Source organism: Denticeps clupeoides, chromosome 10 (genome assembly GCF_900700375.1).
Source record: "Denticeps clupeoides chromosome 10, fDenClu1.1, whole genome shotgun sequence".
Lineage (NCBI taxonomy): Eukaryota > Metazoa > Chordata > Actinopteri > Clupeiformes > Denticipitidae > Denticeps > Denticeps clupeoides.
In genome coordinates, this window is record NC_041716.1 from 957735 (window position 1) to 978322 (window position 20588).

Here is a 20588-nt window from a genome sequence, read left to right on the forward strand (position 1 = left end):
AACAAGAACATATCTGCTGCTTTATTATTCTCGTCATACCTACACCCACCAGGAGACAGACGACACGTAAATCTATACATTCTTTTAATTCTCCACACGTTTCACAGAATCTACCAAAGAATATACAAAAACTTCAAAAACGTCAATCCTACCAGTGGCTTAGTTTGGTGTTTCCAGTTTCACTCATTAATGAAGCCTGGAGTCACAGTATTAACAGATAATTAATGATTAAGAAAAATTCACAAAAAAATCTCAAGTAAAAATGGCAGTAGTAACAGTGGCATTAAAGTTCTAAAGATGTATGTGTGTAATACATACCGATATATTCAGTTCTATAGGTGCTGAGCAACAGGAATCGTTGCTTGTGGTTTAATACTATTATTTGTGAAACCTTGAAGCCATGTCTGTCTTCTGAGTTTTTCAATACAACTGAACAGCTATGTGTCCCCAGAGGTCTGACTGGAGCCTTTAGTCCCTGTACGAGTGTCACCGAGCCCCATCCTGGCCTGCTGGATGGCCAGGCTCAGGGCAGCGCCTGCAGGAAGTCGGGTGTAATCCTCCTCCGAGATGTGAGCCACCTGCAGGCGTGATCCTGGCCTGTGCAGGGCCATGGCGTGGAAGTGGGAGAAGAGCAGCGGGAAGTCTCTGGGGAGGGTGTAATGCGATGCCAGACCCAGCACCGTCGGGACGTCCATCTCTCTGGAGTATTCAAATATGGCTGTGATGTATTTGGAGAGGTCCAGTCCCCTGGCTTTAGTGTGACAGAGCTCCTCACCAATCATGGCCACCAGTGCGGAGGAGATATGGTGGTCTGGGTGTCCTCCAGTTCATCTTCTGAAGTTCTTATGCTCTCCAGATGTTTCTTTTGAAGTCCCGCCGAGCAGATGACCAGTATAAAGTCAGACTCCTGAATTCTGCTGCTGTACCAGCTGAAAGTGCCTTCCTCCATCATGCTGAGAGCCTCCCAGAGATCCAGGGAAACCTGTGGAGAGAAATGATGGAACCTGGAACTTGCCAAGAATGTAAAACTCTCTAAATGATTGACGTGGTTTAAGTTTCCTGTGCCTGAACAGCCATGTGCTTCTGCAGGAACACCGCCAGCTGTAGGACCACCGCGATGTGAGCAGGTCCATCCTTGTCGGAGTAGATAATCAGCAGCCGGGGTGGAGTGGTCCTGGGAGTTATGTACACACTCGCTGGCTCCTCTTGTTTGTCGCAGTATTCGTCCAAAATGTCTAGAACCCACACGAGAACCTCAACCTCAGCAAACTGTCCAAGCTCTACAGTGAAGGCACCAGTAAAGGAGGTAAAAAAAAGTCCCTCACAAGGCTTCAGGTGCTTCTTCTCCACCAGTTTCCTCCATTTTCTCTGGTAAAACACAACGCAGCTAACAATGCAGATGGCAGCCAGGAGAAGACCCACTGGAAGAAGTACGGTCACAGTGGTCTTCTCTGGGTCTTGGGGCGTGTCTGGATGATAAGATGGATTCATTAAAGCAAACGGGTGGGGTTTATGACAATTGTTTTCATTTGCAGCACTATTGCAGATTGACGTCACCTCCTGTGGGCTGGATCCACACACGGAAACGTTTACGGACCGCATCCACCAAATCAGCTGCGATCTAGAACCAACGTTGCAGATGTCATTAATGTCACCGGCAATGGCGGCTCCATTTTACCAGAGACCCCGCCCTGTGTGCGTGTGGCGTGCGACTCACCTCGCAGGAGTAGTTGGTGGCAGCGACGAGGTTGGCCAGGTGATACCTGTGGTGCGTTTGGTTCACTGAGAAGTTCTGAGCAGACGAGACCAGAACAATTCCGTTTACTGGCACGCATTCCTCCCGCCCCGACTGTCCCCGAGTCACCTACCGGTTTAACGGTCACGTAGTTCCTTCTGCCTGCGCCATAGCACGTGGAGAAGTACTGAGTGATCTCCAAGTTGTGGGGTGCGAGGTTAAAGGTCACGCTGACATTGTGCCCGTCCTGCGTCACTTCTATGTATGTTGGGTACCAGTCTGTAATGGTAAAACGATGAACGAACTAGTCATAATTACAGCTAAACGCCGGTTTTTCCTGTTCAGCATTAGAGCATAAACAGAATCCGGAGCTCAGCTGAGCCCCAATTTAAACGTGGGGTCTCTGCATGTATATGTCTATAGGCTGTATAGATAGACTCCATCATTTTAACGTGTGCATGCGGTAAGGAATTGGGGGGAGGGGTCCTGGCTTGTCTGGGGGCTTCGGGGTGAAAAGGTTGGGAACCACGCGTGAGAAGGAAGCCACCAGGATTCATCTGGGCTTTTAAACGCCGGGTGAGACGGTTTCCTCGAACTCGTGCTCCTCCCACTCACCTTTCTTGCACTTCTCCAGGCCGTTCTTCTCAGGACAAGCTGTGCGGGGAGAGGCACGTGATATAACAGCCTGCTGACAGGAGGAGAGTTATGGCCGCGTGTGCGTGCTTGTACTCACAGCGTGTGCTGAACTGCTTGGTGGTGTAGAAACGCTCCCACAGTTCAGGCACGGGCAGGGCCATCACCGTGACGACGCAGCGACTGTCCAGCGGTAACAGTGGGAAGGGGTCTGAATGGTAAACCTGCAGAACAACAGATCTGCCATCATGCAAATGTTTCCATCATGCAAAATGTTTAAACGGAGGTACCCTTTGTGCATGGCCGGGGTCAAGGGACGAGTTCTTCTGGATGAGAAACAGCTGACAGTAAATATGAGCCGTGCCCAGAGTCTGCAGAGACACCTGGAATCCGCGCAGGAAGCCGATTCCTTCGGAGAGAAAAAATCATATATTACTGAAAGCGTGTTTCTTTTACAGAGTTTGCGAGTGACAAAAGCATCTAAGAATAATGGAAGAATTTGTTCACTATTCTTTACTGTCACTACTGACATTTTATAAATGTACACGCTGTAAATTTACACAAATTTATACACTAACTAATTTTGTTTTTTAAGCATATTTTACATTTCAGCATTTACCAGACGCCCTTATCCAGTGCAACTTACAATCAGTAGTTACAGGGACAGTCCCCCCCTGGAGACACTCAGGGTTAAGTGTCCTGCTCAGGGACACAATGTTAGTAAGGGGGGTTAGGCGAGTGTGTTACCCACTAGGCTACTACCACTACCATTTTATTATACATTCAAGGAAAGATTTTGTGAGTGCTTTTTGAGATACTGTCTGTAGTATAGAAATTATAACTTTATCCAGTTAGAATCTATAAGAAATGTTTACACCACTATTATTATTAATAATAATAATAATAATAATACAGAAGTAAGAAGAAGGTGGTGTTACCATACGGACTGGGGTTCCATGACACCACTGTGGTCTCATGTTTACTGCTGGCACTGGGCAGGAAGTGAACAGTCACATTATTTGGGGCGTCAACATAATGCTGACACACCTCTGGGTTTTGTTGTCCGAGAAACGAATCGCACGGCCAAGGAACACAATCTGAGGAAGGGATGAAGGTGTCATGACATATCATGCAGAATCTGGCATGAAACCCCCTAACAAGCAGGAAATAATCAAATATCCCATCACTCCCAGGACAAAAATGGGATTTGTTGGCCGGTTGTGTTCGGTACCAGGCCGAATCTGTTCTTTTCACTTACTTCCAAACGGCTCGAAAAAAGCAGCTCCCAGGCTCCTCTGGACATCGTCCTGTGATATTCGACAGTATCCACACTGCGGATTACCCTAAAAAATGAAGAATACTCATATACAGATGATACTAGAGCGTTCCCTGTTTCTAGTGTACATTTTCACCCAAAACCCCCCCCCAAATATCTCACCTAAATAACAAGGAAAATGAACAAATTTATCAAGCGACACCATGCCTAAAAGTCATCGTGTCGTATAAAACCGCCGCTTGTTGGATGGGATTCCGTGCGGATGCGTTTATTATAGAGCAGCCTGATCAGAGCAAAGACATGAAGTGGAGAAGCGACCAGAAAAACCAGCCTGAGTGGCTGTGTGTGTCGCGGCAGTTTGTAAGCTGCTTGTTCTTCTACACCACTAGTCTGCTGCATCTGCCTGATGTTCTGCATGATGAGTGCAGGGTGTTGAATGAAGATTCCTGCATTAATCCTCCCCTGCAGGGACACGGTGGTTTCAGATCTTTCGAGCGGCAGATCAAAGCAGTTACGAGTTCAATTTACAGCATTTACCAGACGCCCTTATCCAGAGCAACTTACAGTCAGTAGTTACAGGGACAGTCCCCCCCTGGAGACACTCAGGGTTAAGTGTCCTGCTCAAGGACACCATGGTAGTTAGTGGAGTTTTTGATGCGAGTGTGTCAGAAACAAAGAGCTCGTTTTAGCGCCAAATCGGTTCCAACCTGCACCCTGCCGCAGGGTTACTACAAGCCATCATGACCACACACGATCACATCCAAGGCCGAAACGTACCTGACGAACGCAGTCGAGGGAGCAGTTCTGGGGATAGACGGACTCTCCGCGGGCCACAGGACGTGAGATGAAGAGCAGGACCAGCATCACGGGGCAGGTCAGCCGCATGGTGGCTGCTGTCACAGAGCCAGTCTGGAGCCTGACACTAATCCCTGGCAAAGAAAAGAGGCGGGGCCAGGGATTCACTCATCAACTGCTGAGCGAAACTCATTCCTTTCTGATGATGCACCAGCGCGGACTTATTCATGTCAGGCCAGAAAACTGTAAATATGGCATCAGGCCAATGTTACGTCGTGGTTTTTGTGGTGTGTTTCTATTGTTTGCAGGATGCCCACCTGTTCCTTCAATCTATCTACAGCAAACGGTGCTGCACCAGGGCCAGGAAGATAGTGAAGGACCTCACCCACCCCAACAATGGTCTCTTCTCTCTGCTGCGACCAGGGAAGCGCTTTCGCTCCCTGAAGTCGAACACAGAGAGAATGAGGAGGCGCTTCTTCCCGCAGGCTATCCGAGTTCTCAACAACAGTACATAGAACTCCAATACACTCCAGCACTTTGACTTTCAATCACTCTGGACTCTTTGCACAAAATCACTTTGCACAAAATCTTTGCGCTTTTTACTTTACTTTACACCTTCTCACTACCCGTTACACATATTTTAACAGCCCGTTACACAGTGAGGTGTTGAGCCCCAGCTGGATCAGTTTTTGTGTGAGCTGTTGTGGGATTATAGTGTTAAATGCTGAACTGAAGTCTATGAACAGCATTTGGACATATGAGTCTTTTTTGTCCAGATGTGTGAGTGCTGAGTGGAGTGCAGTGGAGATGGCCTCATCGGTCGAGCGGTTGGGCCGATATGCAAACTGGAAGGGGTCCAGTGAGGGGGGAAGGACAGACTTAATGTGCTTCGTGACTAGCTGTTCAAAGCACTTCATGAGGATGGGGGTAAGTGCAATTGGACGGTAGTCATTAAAGCAGGAAGGAGATGACTTTTTTGGCACCAGAATGATTGTGGTATCTTTGAAGCAGGTGGGGACGACAGCCTGGGAGAGTGAGATGTTAAAGATGTCTGTGAAGACATCAGTGAGTTCCACTGCACAATCCTTCAGTACACCACCAGGAATGTTGTCAGGGCCCGGAGCTTTGCGAGCGTTGATCCTGCTGAGGGATCTCCTCACACTGTCCGGGGACAGAGTCAACACCTGGTCACCAGGAGGGGGTGTGGTCTTCTGTGCTGTGGTGCTGTTTTTCACTTCAAAGCGAGCGAAAAAGGTGTTCAGCTCGTTCAGCAGGGAGATGGTGCTATCACAGGTCTGTGGAGGGGGCTTGTAATCCGTGATGGTCTGTATGCCCCGCCACAGGCTCCGTGTATCTCTGCTGTCATTGAAGCAACGACATATTCCTTCCTGGGTGTGCACATCACTGAGGATCTCTCCTGGACAAATAACACCACTGCACTGGCCAAGAAAGCACAGCAGCGTCTCTACTTCCTCCGCAAACTTAGAACAGCAAGAGGAAGCTCAGCCCTCTCCCGGCTCTGCCCCCACTCCCCTCACCTGCTCCACAAATGTTCTGAACCCTAACACACACACACACACACACACACACACACTCAAACTGACCGTGCACCAGTCCCTCTGTGTAGCTTTGGTCTGCCAACTACCTCACTTGTCACTTTTAAACTTACCTCTGTTGCACTACATGGTTTTGCACTCTCCACCATGTGCCCTTATTTGTATATTGTGTTTTTTAAAATTGCATTTATACCTTTGTATTTAAATGTTACGGTTTTGTATTTAATGTTACTTGTAAGCACCCTGGGTCTGAGAGTAACGCAATTTCAATTCTCTGTATGTCCTGCTGTACATGTGGCAGAATTGACAATAAAGCTGACTTTGACTTTTTTTTTACTTTGACTGATGCTACAGTCCTGAGGAGGACGAGATGTTCCTGTGACTCGTGCCCGTCTCCAGAAATCTGAATTTATGTCTGCTCTGGACTCGTTTCTGTCACATCTCTCTGATCAGCATGCTTGTGAGATTAAAAATTTGATCGTCCTCTTTCCCTCTTTGTTTTCAGATGTGCCATCTTGTTGTAACGTCCTGTGCCATGACATTGACGTGGGTGACCATGCTCCCATAAAGCAGCACGCATGCCGCCTCAATCCCACAAAGAGGGCTGCGATGGCAGCTGAGGTGGCCTATCTTGCCGATCATGGGTTAGCAGTGCCCAGTTCAAGTCCCTGGAGTTCTCCGTGCATTCTGGTTCCTAAAACAGGTGGCACTCATCGCTCCTGCACTGACTGTCGTAAAGTGAACGCAGTCACATGACCTGACTCGTTCCCACTGCCTGGTACGGAGGATAGCGTCGACCGTGTGGGCTCAGCTAGCTTTGTCAGTAAGATGGACTACTGGCAGGTGCCACTAACACCTAGAGCTGCTGAGGTCGCAGCATTCGTGACGGCGGATAGTTTTCTGCAGTATTCCGTAATGGCATTCGGGTTGCGGAATGCACCAGCAACCTCTCAGCGTCTTATGACTACGGTGTTGGCAGGGGTGCCTAATTGTGAAGCGTACCTCGATGATGTATGTAGCAACCGCAGGCCTGTGGTTAGCTATGGGCTCTGTTTAGCCCATAAACCACTACACCATGTTAGGAACAAACAGCATCCTTTAATGTAGGGTCAGGTTTAATATACAATTTAAAATATAGAAGAGAAACATCGGAATAAATAAATAAAATAATCTAAAACAAAGACTTAAAAAGGATTAACCGATTAAGTCTAGAACATAGTAAAATAATTATCCATAGAACAATGGCTGACAACCCAGCAGCTTTACAGCAACTGTCAAAAAAGGATATAAAATGTTAGTTCCCATACACATAAGAAAAACCTTTAATTACATACGTTAAAATTAGAGGTGGGCATAGATTAATTTTCTTAATCTAGATTAATCTCACTGTAATCTTGGAATTAATCTAGATTAATCTAGAGTAAACGAAATTAATCTAGATTAATCTAGATTCAAATGGCTCATTTGAATTCTGCCGAAGGCATTCAGAATATGTGTGCTACCCAAATAATGACTAAAAGTAAGTCTTTGAGAACGGGTTTCTCAAGCCAGGTGGTGCATTAGACCAGGGGCTCATCTCCTGTTTCCAAAATGCATCACAAACTGCTTGAGAAAGCTGTTCTACTATGATAGTTGGTGATGAAAATATATTATGTTCAATAAGATGTACTTGTGTTTACCAACTGATTATTCAGTAAAATTGCTGCATCCATGTTACCACGTCACGTTTGATGTGGTAATTTCACAGTTCGAAGACTCGTTCTCGCCCCCTACAGTGCAATTCGGCTAGGTATACATCCGCACTAAAATATCAAGGTGAAAGTCATCATAGTGTAGCGCTTCTTCTTCTGCGTTGTGTAACTTTTTGATTTCGTTTCTTGAACGAAAATCAAAAATCAAATGATGAGCTGACACCCAAGAGATTTTCTGTGCAAAGTGTATTCTGTACAAAAAGCAAGGTCGCGTCACACATTGCGTCTTTCTGCACCTCATAAAAAAATATTCACAAAATAACACACAAATATTCCTAATATGTACATAAATTAAAATGAAAGAAATAACTTTTTGCACACAAACCCCACGCACCCCTCACAGCTCACGCCATGTGTCCAAGAGACCTGAACCGGGTCTCAAAAACAAAATAAAAGTCTTTAGGAAATAAGAAACTAAAAGACACAAGAAAGAAGAAATATACTTATAAATCTAGTGTAACCATTTAACTCCGGCACAATAGCTTGCGTAGTATAGACCCAGCTCCCAACCCAACTTTGTGAATAGATTAACGGCGATATTTTTTTTATCGCCCGATAAGAGTCTCAAGTTAACGCAGCACGTTAACGCCGATAACGGCCCACCACTAGTTAAAATACAAATTAAAAGACATAACAATACAATATAAACAATCCCTTACAATCCCCCACGAGCTGTCGCTCTCTCGCTCTATCCACTACGGCTGTTTGTCCTAATAACAGCCTAGAGGCCAACAACTGTACCGCCATGCTGTCGTTGCTTAGCAGCACATCCTCACGATGTCTACTCCAGGACCCAGGCAGCTGGCTGTGGCTATGCCTGTTTTTAAACACTGCCATCTACTTGTTGGCAGCTGGGTCTCTCTACCTGGCCACCTACGTACCAGCTTCGCTCGCCCTGAACTTGGCGAAGTGTGAGTTTGCTAAAGCAACTGTGAGTTACTTGGGTAAACAAGTTGGTCGGGGACGAGTTCGCCCCCTTGCAACTAAAGTAGTAGCCATCTCTGACTTTCCCGTACCAACCACTCAGCGAGAGCTGCGTAGGTTCCTTGGCAGGGTTGGGTGCTACCGTAGTTTCTCTGATGTTGTGTTGCCACTGACTAATCTGCTCTGTAAAAACTCAGCAGATTGCCAGATTCCCCGGTTCTTGCTGCTCCAAACTTTCACCTTCCATCCATACTGGAGGTAGATGCAGGTGCTACTGGAGCAGGTGCTGTAGTCTTACAAATGGATTTGATCGCGTTTTGTTATTTTTCTAAGAAGTTCTTGAAGCGTCAACTCAGTTACGGGACCATTGAGAAGCTTTGTTGCAGTCAAGTTTTCGGACGCCTTGTCACGATCCTACCAATAAATATCTATTTTTTGTGATCAACAGTAAATGTTGATTTTTAGTGGTGGTGTTACTATCCCTGTTGTGGACAGCCTTAATAAAAGGGGCCTCCGTTTGCCGTGCCATGCACCCTGCCCGCCTCTCGACCATTTCCTGATCGCATCACTTCCGTTTTCCCCTCCGCTTCCCCTAGGCGGCGATGCAACTTGTGAAGTGATGCGATTCACAGTGAAATTTGTCCCTGAGTGAGCAGTGGGCACCATGACAGGCGCCCGGGGGAGCAGCACGTGGGGACGGTGCTTTGCTCAGTGGCACCTCAGTGGCACCTTGGCGCATCGGGATTCGAACCGGCAACCTTCTGGTTACAGGGGCGCTTCCTTAACCGCTAGGCCACCACTGCCCCACTGCTATTCATTGTAATAATGTATTTCTTGTATGTATTTCTTCTTTATTTATTTATTTGTTAAAGAAATACTGGTTAAATTTGGTTAATAAAAAATTATATATATATATATATATATTTCACAGCAATATTGTAAGTAAAATGTTTTTAAATTAAGGGACATTTCACTCGAACACCTTGAAGTGGGAACTGTTTATTGGTGTCAGGCTACCAGACGCTGTACGAACAACACACCCAAAAACACGAGGCAGCAGAGAAATACGTCGGTACCAGCTAAATTGACACTGCCGCCGTGAGGGGGAAATGGTCTTTAATGGGAATTCCTCAAGGGTCCGTGCTGGTGGTGCAGTCTTCACCGGATCTGGGCAGGGGGAGAAAAGAAAAGTAATTGGCATGAAGGGTTATTATTAGACTATTTTAAACTCGACGTTATTTGGGCAGGTGGTGCCTGGTGAGATACGGTTCAAGAAGCTGCTGTATGAAGGCCTTTCGGCAGGAAGAACGTCAGCCTGGAGCTACTCACCGTGTACTTGTCCCACTTCTTCTCGGGGTCATACGGCTCCCAGCGACTGGCGGGGAAGATGTGCTTGTTTTTCTCATACCAGCTCCTCAGGACCACTTTACCTGCGTGAGACTGAGCACAGCAGACTAATCAGACCTGCCCTCAGCGCGCATGGCCGCGCACCAAGGCCCTTCGGTCCTCACCTCGTCCTTCTCCACGGTGGCATCATTCACCAGCCGGATGTCGTCGTGCACGTCGAAACTGAACAGCGGCCCTGACCCAGACACACACAACTCGGCGTTACGATGACTTTTTCCACATTAAACAGGGAGACCGAGGACAAAGTCACACTCACCACTTTTCCCTCGGGCTTTAGTCACAATGAAATCATAGAAGCTGTGATGCTGGAGGAGAGACAAAATGCAACCGCATTCAGCATTTCAATACACAATCCATTTTCTTTTTTATACCGCTCTTTTATAAAATACAGATATTATTTTGGATCACCCACGTGTGGAATGATCAAATCCTCCTTGATGTACATCAGCTGCTCCACACCAGCAGACCTAAGGGGGAAACGCTCGGTAAGAAACCGGTAGCATATTACTGGTCCATTATATGTACAGTTTCCTTCAAAACCTGAAAGAAGCTTCTGGCTGACTCGCATGCCTCTATATTTAATTGAAATCAAAATGATATTTATTCTTCTATATCCTTACATATTTATTACTGTATAGCACGCTGAGCTGTGCAGGAGAAGGCAACTACGCCCCAGCAGGTCGACAGATTACCTCAGTTCACTGAAATCTTTTCTTAGCACCTCCAGGGCTTTCTGCAAGAAGTTCTGGATCGTGTTCCCCTTCTTCATCTGTGGTCATAAAACCAGAACTTAAAAAGGGGACGCGGCAACTCCAGACACAGAGAGGACCGGAAACCTTGCAGACGGTGGTATACCTTCACCGTGCGGCGGTGGCCCGACCCGTCCCAGTAGCTGAACGTGATCTCGATCTCTTCGCCTGCACAAAGATGCCGTGATGTTAAACTCGGTGCCGGCGTTTCTGGCTAATCTAGTGGCCGCTTTCGTGTTTGTGACTGTGGCCTGTAAATCGGACAGAGGCAACATCACCATCTTTGTGCGTTTAACTGTCTGTTTTTTTTCGGATTGGAGTCCAGCTGTCCACTGGGGGAACTTTCTATTGTTGTGGCTGGGTGTGTGAAGCGTCCTACGTCTCCCCCCATGGGCTCCAGGCGGTGACGTATTATACATAGAATATTCTTAATAATAATAACGAGGCGATGTGAAGTGAAGAAAGCGTACTTTTGATCTTCTCCTGCTTCCTCTCCCATTCCTGCCGGAGCTCCTCTCTGAGACGATTCTCCTCTTCCTGGATGTACAGTAACATAGACAGTAATTCAGCACCAGCAGGTAAGCAGCTCATGGGGCCGCGATCACGTGACCATCCCCACCTCTCTGTCCCGGTCCGGCAGAAAGCTGGTGTCCACATCTGGGTTTTTCCCTAATTTCTTCTTCTTCACTGGGACGTCTATAACAAGAGGAGGTTTGAAGAAAGAGAATGAGCTCCACACTGAGCCGCCCAGACATTTACATTTAGAGCATTTATCAGACGCCCTTATCCAGAGCGACTTACAATCAGTAGCAATTTTAGGGTTAAGTGTCTTGCTCAGGGACACAATGGTAGTAAGTGGGATTTGAACCTGGGTCTTCTGGTTCATAGGCAAGTGTGCTACCCTCTAGGCCACTACCACCCTGCTATTTGAAATTTGAATTCACAATTTATTTACTTACATTCCTCCTCCTCCTCCTCTTCCTCCTCTTCACTTTCCTCACACTTCTCTTCTTCCTCTTCCTCCTCATCCTCCTCTTCCTCATCCGGGTTGAAGGATAAACTGGCAATCTTTCTCTTCTGTTCCTCCTTGCGCTTTTTCTCCTTCTGCTTCTCCAGCTTCCTGACATAATAAAATGATAATAATAACAATTGTGGGAATGCATTTACAGAATGATTTGTAAAGTAAATGACATTTGTTTTTTATTATTGGAGACTATTTCAGTGCATTGAGGAAAAAGATTATTATTTCGATTTTTTTTTTTTTTTTTTTTTTTAAATCTTGTGGCATGACATGAAAGGGGAGGTTCACGTCCTCACAGCTGCAGCTCTTTCGACTGTTCCTTCTTGGCCAGCTGCTTCTCCCGCTCTTTCACCAGAGCCTCCTGTTTCGCCTTCATGTCATTCAGCGTCACCAGACCTTGGAGGACAAGAGAAAATGCACACATCACAAATTCAGTGGCATGCACTTTTTAAAATGGGTGGCATAAGGTTGTGCGTTGTGAAATACTGACCGACTGTGCTGGATTTCAGCTCTTGTTCCACAGCGTCATAATGAGCGGAAAATTTCTTATCAATGTTGGACTTCACCATGTTGTCCTGGAAACAGAATAAGCAGAAAATGAAAAATATTTTACAGGTACACAGTACTGTGCAACCAATTCAACCCAGCGAAGACAAAAACATCTATGCAAATTTGGTAATGCAACAGAAACTTTGATCAAATATGAATTTACCTACAGTAGTCCTAATTTCATGAAACTGTGACATGGTGTGTTTATAGAAAGAGACTCTGTTCTCCAAACATTCTCTAAACTATCAAAGACCACTTCGGGCAGTCTTTCTCAACCACTTTAATATTGTAATCTGTACACTTCCACTACACTGACATTATTTTAAGATAATTGCTTCCTGAACAGTTACTGTCAGGAAGACGAAAAACCTTCAATTAGTTTCAGCAGACATTACACAACCACAATATGTTCACACAGAAACACTGTTAGAGCAACATGTAGTGCAGAAGGCAGAAGTACATACACAGAATATGTGTGTGTGTGTGTGTGTGTGTTTGTATATGTATGTATTCGTGTATGTGTGTGTGTTTGTGTGTATATATATACAGTACAGGCCAAAAGTTTGGACAGCTTCTCATTCAATGTGTTTTTTTTTCTTTATCTTCATGACCATTTACATTGGTAGATTCTCACTGAAGCCATCAAAACTATGAATGAACACATGTGGAGTTATGTACATGAAAACAAAGAAAACACATTGAAAGAGAAGGTGGGTCCAAACTTTTGCCCTGTACTCTGTATGTATGTATATGTGTGTTTGTATGTATGTATATGTGTGTATATACATTTGTTAACGATTCGTGAACTTGAACGTATTCTTGACAAGTTAGGCCTTATCAGGGCTCTGATATGTGTGTGTATATGTATGTATGTATATGTGTGTATATACATTCGTTAACGATTCGTGAACATTGTCAAGAATACTTGAACGTGTGTGTGTATATGTGTGAGTATATATGTGTATATGTATGTGTGTGTGTATATATATATATATATATATATATATATATATATATATATATAAAGTGTGTGTGTGTTTATGTATGTATATATTTGTACCTCGGCGATTTTTTGCTTCAGCTGCTCCAGCTGTTCTCGTTCCCTCTCGCGTTTTTTCATCAGCTGCATGGCTCTCCCCGCCTCGCTAGCTGCTCCTTTGTACTGCGCCATGGCTGCTTCTCAGCTGAACGCCGTTTTTTATTCAGGCTGCGAGATTTCTGACCGATTTTATCCACCACGGTCCTTACTTTCACGACCCGGAACTAAAATAAACAACGCGCAGGATTGTGGGAAACAACTTCCGGGTTTTTGTGGTATATTTCAAAATAAAAGTGCGTCTCAGGTTTAGTCAAATTCAGGCGAAATATATAAACGCGATTCGTGAACTTGAACGTGATTCAAAACCAACACAAGACAAACCATGTAGCGCAGACCGCCGTGTATTACACGTCGTGTGCACATGGAATATAATGAATTATTAGACGACGGGCTTTTAATTTTAAATATTGCGCATCGAATGTGTATCGCAAAAGAACGTGTGTGCAAAGCCGATTGCGTTAAAGAACAACGTGTAGAAAAACAGAAAATAAACGTGTTGTTTCATATTAGAAGGGATCCGTGTGAAATAGATAAAAATGACGCCCGTCGTGCCGCGGCGCGTTATTGTCGCCGCGTTTCTCGTCGCGTCGCTCTCCGCCAGCGGCGCCCTGTACTTTCACATCGGGGAGACGGAGAAGAAGTGTTTCATTGAGGAGATCCCGGACGAGACGATGGTGATCGGTAACGCCGCTTCATTCACTCATTCATTCCCGGCCGCGATGGTGCTTTTACGGCGGCGGCTGAACAAAATGCGCTTTATTGCAATTTCTTCTGCTGCACAGGCAAATACAGAACGCAGCTGTGGGACAAGCAGACGGGCTCGTTTCTGCCCGCGACCCCGGGCCTGGGCATGCATGTGGAGATCAAGGACCCGGACACGAAGGTTCTTCTTCCTCCGCCATTAACTCCCCTTCATTCATTCATAACGCGACGCTGAGCTCCTTCCTCCACGTTCCGCCTGCCAGGTGATCCTGTCCCGGCAGTACGGCTCGGATGGACGCTTCACCTTCACGTCCCACACTCCCGGCGAGCACCAGATCTGCCTGCACTCCAACTCCACCAAGATGGCCCTGTTCGCTGGTGGGAAGCTGGTGAGCCTGTGGGGTTCTTACATATACAGTAATGACAAGGACAGTCCCCCAGTCCCCCCTCAGGGACACTGTGGGACTCCTGGCTACGTCCCTATATATTGTAGTGTTTTGCTGCTGTGAATTGGTTGAATTAAAGCACCGTGCCGATTCTTCGCCAGAGGGTCCACCTGGACATTCAGGTGGGCGAGCACACCAACAACTACCCCGAGATCGCCGCCAAGGACAAGCTGACCGAGCTGCAGCTGCGCGTCCGCCAGCTCCTGGACCAGGTGGAGCAGATCCAGAAGGAGCAGAACTACCAGCGGGCAAGTTGCACCTCACACTAGCCCCCAACCGGCTTATTCGGCAGGAAGCGTCATGACTTCGTGCTTTTGTGCCGCAGTATCGTGAGGAACGCTTCCGAATGACGAGCGAGAGCACGAACCAGCGTGTCCTCTGGTGGTCCATCGCTCAGACCCTCATCCTCATCGTCACGGGTATCTGGCAGATGAGGCATCTCAAGAGCTTCTTCGAGGCCAAGAAGTTGGTGTAATGGACGAATGGACAGCGCTCACACACACACACACACACACACCATCCAGTTCCGTTCAGTTCTAGGTGTGTTCCGTGAGTTCACTGTTTATTATCTCCTTGACCTTCACACTCCATGAGCTCCTGGTGAAGATGTGGGCATTTTAGCAGGTCCTTCCAGTCTGATGCATCCTCCACAGAGAGAGGTTCTGGGGCGGCATCACTTTTAATTCTCGAGGTCCACGATAGAACACAGAGCTTCAGGGGGACATCTTCTTACTTCCATCTCCATCGTAGTGAATAAAAATGTCCTTCAATTAACATTTAAACATTCCGCTCTGTTCTTTTTATGTGCGTTCCGCTGTTTTTCTCTATTTATTAACGAAGGAATGTGATCGCCGTGATCGGCTTTGCTGTTGAAGTTGTTCATTTTTGTACATTTTTTCTTGATCAATGTTGTCTATTGGTTTTTGTAAATTAGCGTTGGAGGATTTGAACCTTTTATTAAACTGATCCAGTCGTGTTTCCGTGACTGAAAACACGCCTGGCGTTTCCTTCATCGCCGGCCGCTGGTTAATATCCGCCACGATTAACTGCACAAATCCCACAATGGTTGTTTTTTTAAATGACATTTTATTGCTTCCTAGTCAAATAATTCCATATTTATTATGTTCAACTCAATGACAATAAGAAACGGTTATGCTTTTTAATAAAGAAAATGGCAAGAGATGTTTTCTGACATAATTGATGAAACTGTTACGGCTTGAACCAGTTTGCATAGTTAAACAGACCTTCAGTGCTTCACTCTGCTTCCTACACACTGAAATCAGATTACTGGCTACTATTTACATACGTTTCGTCCTGAAAGCCGCGACGGCCGTAAATCTGGTCACAACCAGGCCGCTCGCCCCTGCCGTCCCTTCGTCAGTTCGCGAAACCTGATAACGGACTCGCAAATGAATCCGCATTTCACCTCGAAACGATGCCACGCGTTCAGATTCCTACAAAACCAGGAGGCTGAGCCGGGTAGTACCACATTTGCGGAGAGAGGACGATGATCACTAGAACCACTACAAACCAAGCTCATTGGCACGGAGTCGGCTTCCGCTGAAATAAATTAGTGTTTAGTGCGATGCAAACTTAATTGAACAAGCAAAGATTTTTTAAAAATATTTTGTACAGTTCCAGTTATGTTTAATACTGTTGTAATTATTTGTTATATGTGTGTGTGTGTGTGTGTGTAGCTGATACTTTGCTCAACCAAACAGGATGATATTCAGGATGACAGGTCGTGTGCTGTGCAGCACCAGTTTAGCGACGCCTCAATCTTTTATCCATTAGGTGGCGCTAACAGGAGAACGAAAAAGATCAACACGGGCCACAATGTAACCTTAAATGTCCGCAGACTCGCTTCATCCATACAGCGTGTGAGTGAGAGTGAGTGAGTGAGTGAGTGAGTGAGAGTGAGTGTGTTTTCACTGCTGCTTCACGCTGAGGTTCTCCATCTTCTTGGCTGCTTCCTCGGTCACGACCCTCGGTCGCCGCTCAGGACTCGGGGTACTGGGGTACTCTCGATTGCCAAAAATGACGCTGCCCACACGCACGTTGGTCGAGCCCACTTCAATCTGAGGGACGATGGAAACGCTCGTTACGAACCGCGTCGAGAACGTCGAGATCTTACTGCTTTTAAAAGTGGTTCAACTGACTGCATGCTCGAAGTCGGTCGACATGCCCATACTGAGCTCCACCTCCTGGACCGGCAGCTGCAGACCCTCACACACCTCCTGACGTTTCCTCAGCAGCATCTACAGAAAGGGCAAGCTCAGTACGCATACAGGCTGAACGTACGATGAAGTTCGACTGCGCGAGAAACGTTTACAGCTACAACGTTTAAAACTAGCGCAGGTCTGTAGTATCTTGGCTAGTGAACCACGTCACGTGGTTGCTTCCGTGCTCCAGAACTTTCTCAGACGATGATCTACTCGGAACCTGATGGAGCCCATTTTACTCGAGCTGCGCCAACTTCAGATTTTCAGGCTTGTCAGAAGTTCACTTTAACAATATTTTGGTAAATTTGACTTTTTGTCTTTTTTTTTTTTGGTCGTGAAATTTTGCCTTAGAATGATTGAAAAGTCCTGGAAATTATTTTCTAAAAACATGCAAGCATGAATCAATCAGCACCAAAATGCTAATGAGGCGCTAAGAGCTCAACGTCAGTCAGATACCATCACTCTGAGGAAACATCTCGAACGAACCTGAAAATCAGGGTTGGGGCCGTCGCTAAGTTCATATCCGTACCGACCAATAGTCATGAGTCCCGCGAAATGTAGGGCGGGGCAATGGGAGACGAGGTGCTTGACGGTGCCGACCGTCTCTTCGGGGGGAAGCCCGTGTTTGCCTGAGTGGAGAGGAGGGTGCAGACGGTTACAATGACACGGTGCCATCAAAAATGGGCCGTGGCACGGTGCAGAAACTCACTCTCTTCCCCACTGGTATTTATCTGCACCATGACCTTTAACCTTTGTGTGTTAGCCGCTCGTATCTTCTGCCAGGAGCTGTTAACTTTGTCTGCCAGCTTGATGGAGTCAACAGTCTCCACCATGAAGAGATTGGGGACACCTTGGGACAGAAAGACGTTCCTCTTACTGCCACGAACCGCGAACGAAGTCCAGGCGAGGTTCGAGACTCACCTAACAGCTTGTTCACGTTATTCTTCTGCAGGTGACCGATGAAGTGCCACTTTATATCTGGACAAGAGAGTAAAATCTGAAATACAGACAGCAAAAAGGTCAACTGTGCAAGTGAAAGGTTCAGAAAGTAACCTTGTGGACTTCGTTTGACGAGACGTCACACCCAAGCTGGCGCTCGGGCCCCTGCAAGGGCCTCGAATACGTGCAGAGACGTTGACAGAAAACCTGTCCGCCCTGGCTCTTTAACCTGTCCCCACACAGCTACTGTGACCTATTATATGTAATGAGTTACGTATGAAGTTCTAAAGCCGGCTTGTTTTTCTGTACCGCACTACAGTACTGCACTATAATGCAATAGAGACACGAAAAAGAACAAATACGATTATTTAAGAAGAAGAAGAGAATATGCTGACGGCTACCTGTGGGTGGGAGGCCTTCTCCACCAGCTCGTTGACCTGATGGTGGAGGAATGTGTTAGTTTTGGTGGTAGATAACCACTGCGAACATCAAATGAATTCGAGACAGCATGCCTGTCACTTATTTACAGATTTGGATGAAAAGTGGCCAGTTTTACTGGGTCCTAGGGACACATTATTAACCGAACTCACGTAGTTCTCGCCAAAGTTCCGCTGGCCCTGCTGGTACGCCTCCATCACCATCTCTGCAGGTTTGGTCTTGCTTACGGCCACAAGTCGCGGTGGTATGCATGGCAGCGTCTGAAGAATCCGCACAGAAGCATTCGGTAAATCAACATGCCACTGAATGTGAATAAAACCCATGCATCATATCATATAATAACGTATCATATAATAACTTCTACAGCTTTAGTACGGCCTTTTATTGCAAGAATGTTTAACCTTAAAGTACTGAAATTAACATCTAGGTTAAGTTCAGCCAAGATTTATTAAATTTATATTACTAAAGAAATGTGAAGCTTTACAAACCGTGTTGTAAAGTCATGTTGTGGTTCCATGTTGCGATATAAAACAGTGTTGTGGTTCCACGTTGCGATATAACACGGTGTTGTAAAGTCGTGTTGTGGTTCCACGTTGCGATATAACACCGTGTTGTAAAGTCGTGTTGTGGTTCCACGCTACGATATAACACCGTGTTGTAAAGTCGTGTTGTGGTTCCACGTTGCGATATAACACCGTGTTGTAAAGTCGTGTTGTGGTTCCACGTTGCAATATAACACGGTGTTGTAAAGTCGTGTTGTGGTTCCACGTTGCAATATAACACGGTGTTGTAAAGTCGTGTTGTGGTTCCACGCTGCGATATAACACCGTGTTGTAAAGTCGTGTTGTGGTTCCACGCTGCGATATAACACCGTGTTGTAAAGTCGTGTTGTGGTTCCACGCTGCGATATAACACCGTGTTGTAAAGTCGTGTTGTGGTTCCACGCTGCGATATAACACCGTGTTGTAAAGTCGTGTTGTGGTTCCACGTTGCGATATAACACCGTGTTGTAAAGTCGTGTTGTGGTTCCACGTTGCGATATAACACAGTGTTGTAAAGTCGTGTTGTGGTTCCACGTTGCGATATAACACAGTGTTGTAAAGTCGTGTTGTGGTTCCACGTTGCGATATAGCACCGTGTTGTAAAGTCGTGTTGTGGTTCCACGCTGCGATATAACACCGTGTTGTAAAGTCGTGTTGTGGTTCCACGCTGCGATATAAAACAGTGTTGTAAAGTCGTGTTGTGGTTCCACGTTGCGATATAAAACAGTGTTGTAAAGTCGTGTTGTGGTTCCACGCTGCGATATAACACCGTGTTGTAAAGTCGTGTTGTGGTTCCACGCTGCGATATAAAACAGTGTTGTAAAGTCGTGTTGTGGTTCCACGTTGCGATATAAAACAGTGTTGTAAAGTCGTGTTGTGGTTCCACGCTGCGATATAACACCGTGTTGTAAAGTCGTGTTGTGGTTCCACGCTGCGATATAAAACAGTGTTGTAAAGTCGTGTTGTGGTTCCACGCTGCGATATAACACCGTGTTGTAAAGTCGTGTTGTGGTTCCACGCTGCGATATAACACCGTGTTGTAAAGTCGTGTTGTGGTTCCACGTTGCGATATAACACCGTGTTGTAAAGTCGTGTTGTGGTTCCACGCTGCGATATAACACCGTGTTGTAAAGTCGTGTTGTGGTTCCACGCTGCGATATAACACCGTGTTGTAAAGTCGTGTTGTGGTTCCACGTTGCGATATAACACCGTGTTGTAAAGTCGCGTTGTGGTTCCACGTTGCGATATAACACCGTGTTGTAAAGTCGTGTTGTGGTTCCACGTTGCGATATAACACCGTGTTGTAAAGTCGCGTTGTGGTTCCACGTTGCGATATAACACCGTGTTGTAAAGTCGTGTTGTGGTTCCACGCTGCGATATAACACCGTGTTGTAAAGTCGTGTTGTGGTTCCACGCTGCGATATAACACCGTGTTGTAAAGTCGTGTTGTGGTTCCACGTTGCGATATAACACCGTGTTGTAAAGTCGTGTTGTGGTTCCACGTTGCGATATAACACCGTGTTGTAAAGTCGTGTTGTGGTTCCACGCTGCGCGCTTACGTAACTGCGCACCACAGCCTGAACGCGGACACGCGGACGCCAGCGCGACGTTCGGGCGGCGGCGCTATATCCGCCCGTCTCAGCGCACCCCGTACCGCGGAAACTGACCTTGGGGCGCCGGGCGGCCGCCTGGTTCACCCGGTCGACCACCGCTTGCACCGCCTTGCCAACCTCCTCCGACATTACTACTCTCCTCATAGCCCCGCAGCGGCCATCCGGCCAATCAGAGGCGGGCTGTGGAGATT

At 46.4% G+C, this 20588-nt stretch overlaps 3 protein-coding genes and 1 pseudogene across 3 annotated transcripts; 1 reads left to right on the plus strand and 3 right to left on the minus strand.

Annotated features, from left to right (window-relative positions):
• Positions 1-67: 67 nt before the first annotated feature.
• LOC114797667 (interleukin-17 receptor D-like) lies at positions 68-9573 on the minus strand (annotated as a pseudogene).
• An 80-nt stretch (positions 9574-9653) lies between these two features.
• LOC114797669 (protein FAM50A) lies at positions 9654-13684 on the minus strand. Its single transcript, XM_028992628.1, has 13 exons — positions 13457-13684; positions 12338-12422; positions 12144-12243; positions 11786-11946; positions 11446-11522; positions 11297-11363; positions 10933-10994; positions 10770-10846; positions 10490-10544; positions 10334-10382; positions 10182-10252; positions 10000-10110; positions 9654-9837 (listed from the first exon to the last, which is right to left on the minus strand). Exons 1-13 carry the CDS (start codon positions 13565-13567, stop codon positions 9829-9831), a joined length of 1035 nt encoding a protein of 344 aa, XP_028848461.1. The 5' UTR covers positions 13568-13684; the 3' UTR covers positions 9654-9828.
• A 71-nt stretch (positions 13685-13755) lies between these two features.
• Positions 13756-15656, plus strand: LOC114797671 (transmembrane emp24 domain-containing protein 4-like). The gene is made up of 5 exons (XM_028992630.1): positions 13756-14176; positions 14278-14378; positions 14461-14586; positions 14745-14891; positions 14969-15656. The coding sequence occupies exons 1-5, from the start codon at positions 14032-14034 to the stop codon at positions 15116-15118; spliced, it is 669 nt and encodes a 222-aa protein (XP_028848463.1). The 5' UTR covers positions 13756-14031; the 3' UTR covers positions 15119-15656.
• Positions 15657-15709: 53 nt separating this feature from the next.
• On the minus strand, positions 15710-20577 carry LOC114797670 (pyridoxal phosphate homeostasis protein-like). Its single transcript, XM_028992629.1, has 8 exons — positions 20452-20577; positions 18395-18502; positions 18206-18241; positions 17787-17862; positions 17575-17715; positions 17352-17494; positions 16803-16901; positions 15710-16721 (listed from the first exon to the last, which is right to left on the minus strand). The coding sequence occupies exons 1-8, from the start codon at positions 20539-20541 to the stop codon at positions 16572-16574; spliced, it is 843 nt and encodes a 280-aa protein (XP_028848462.1). The 5' UTR covers positions 20542-20577; the 3' UTR covers positions 15710-16571.
• Positions 20578-20588: the final 11 nt, after the last annotated feature.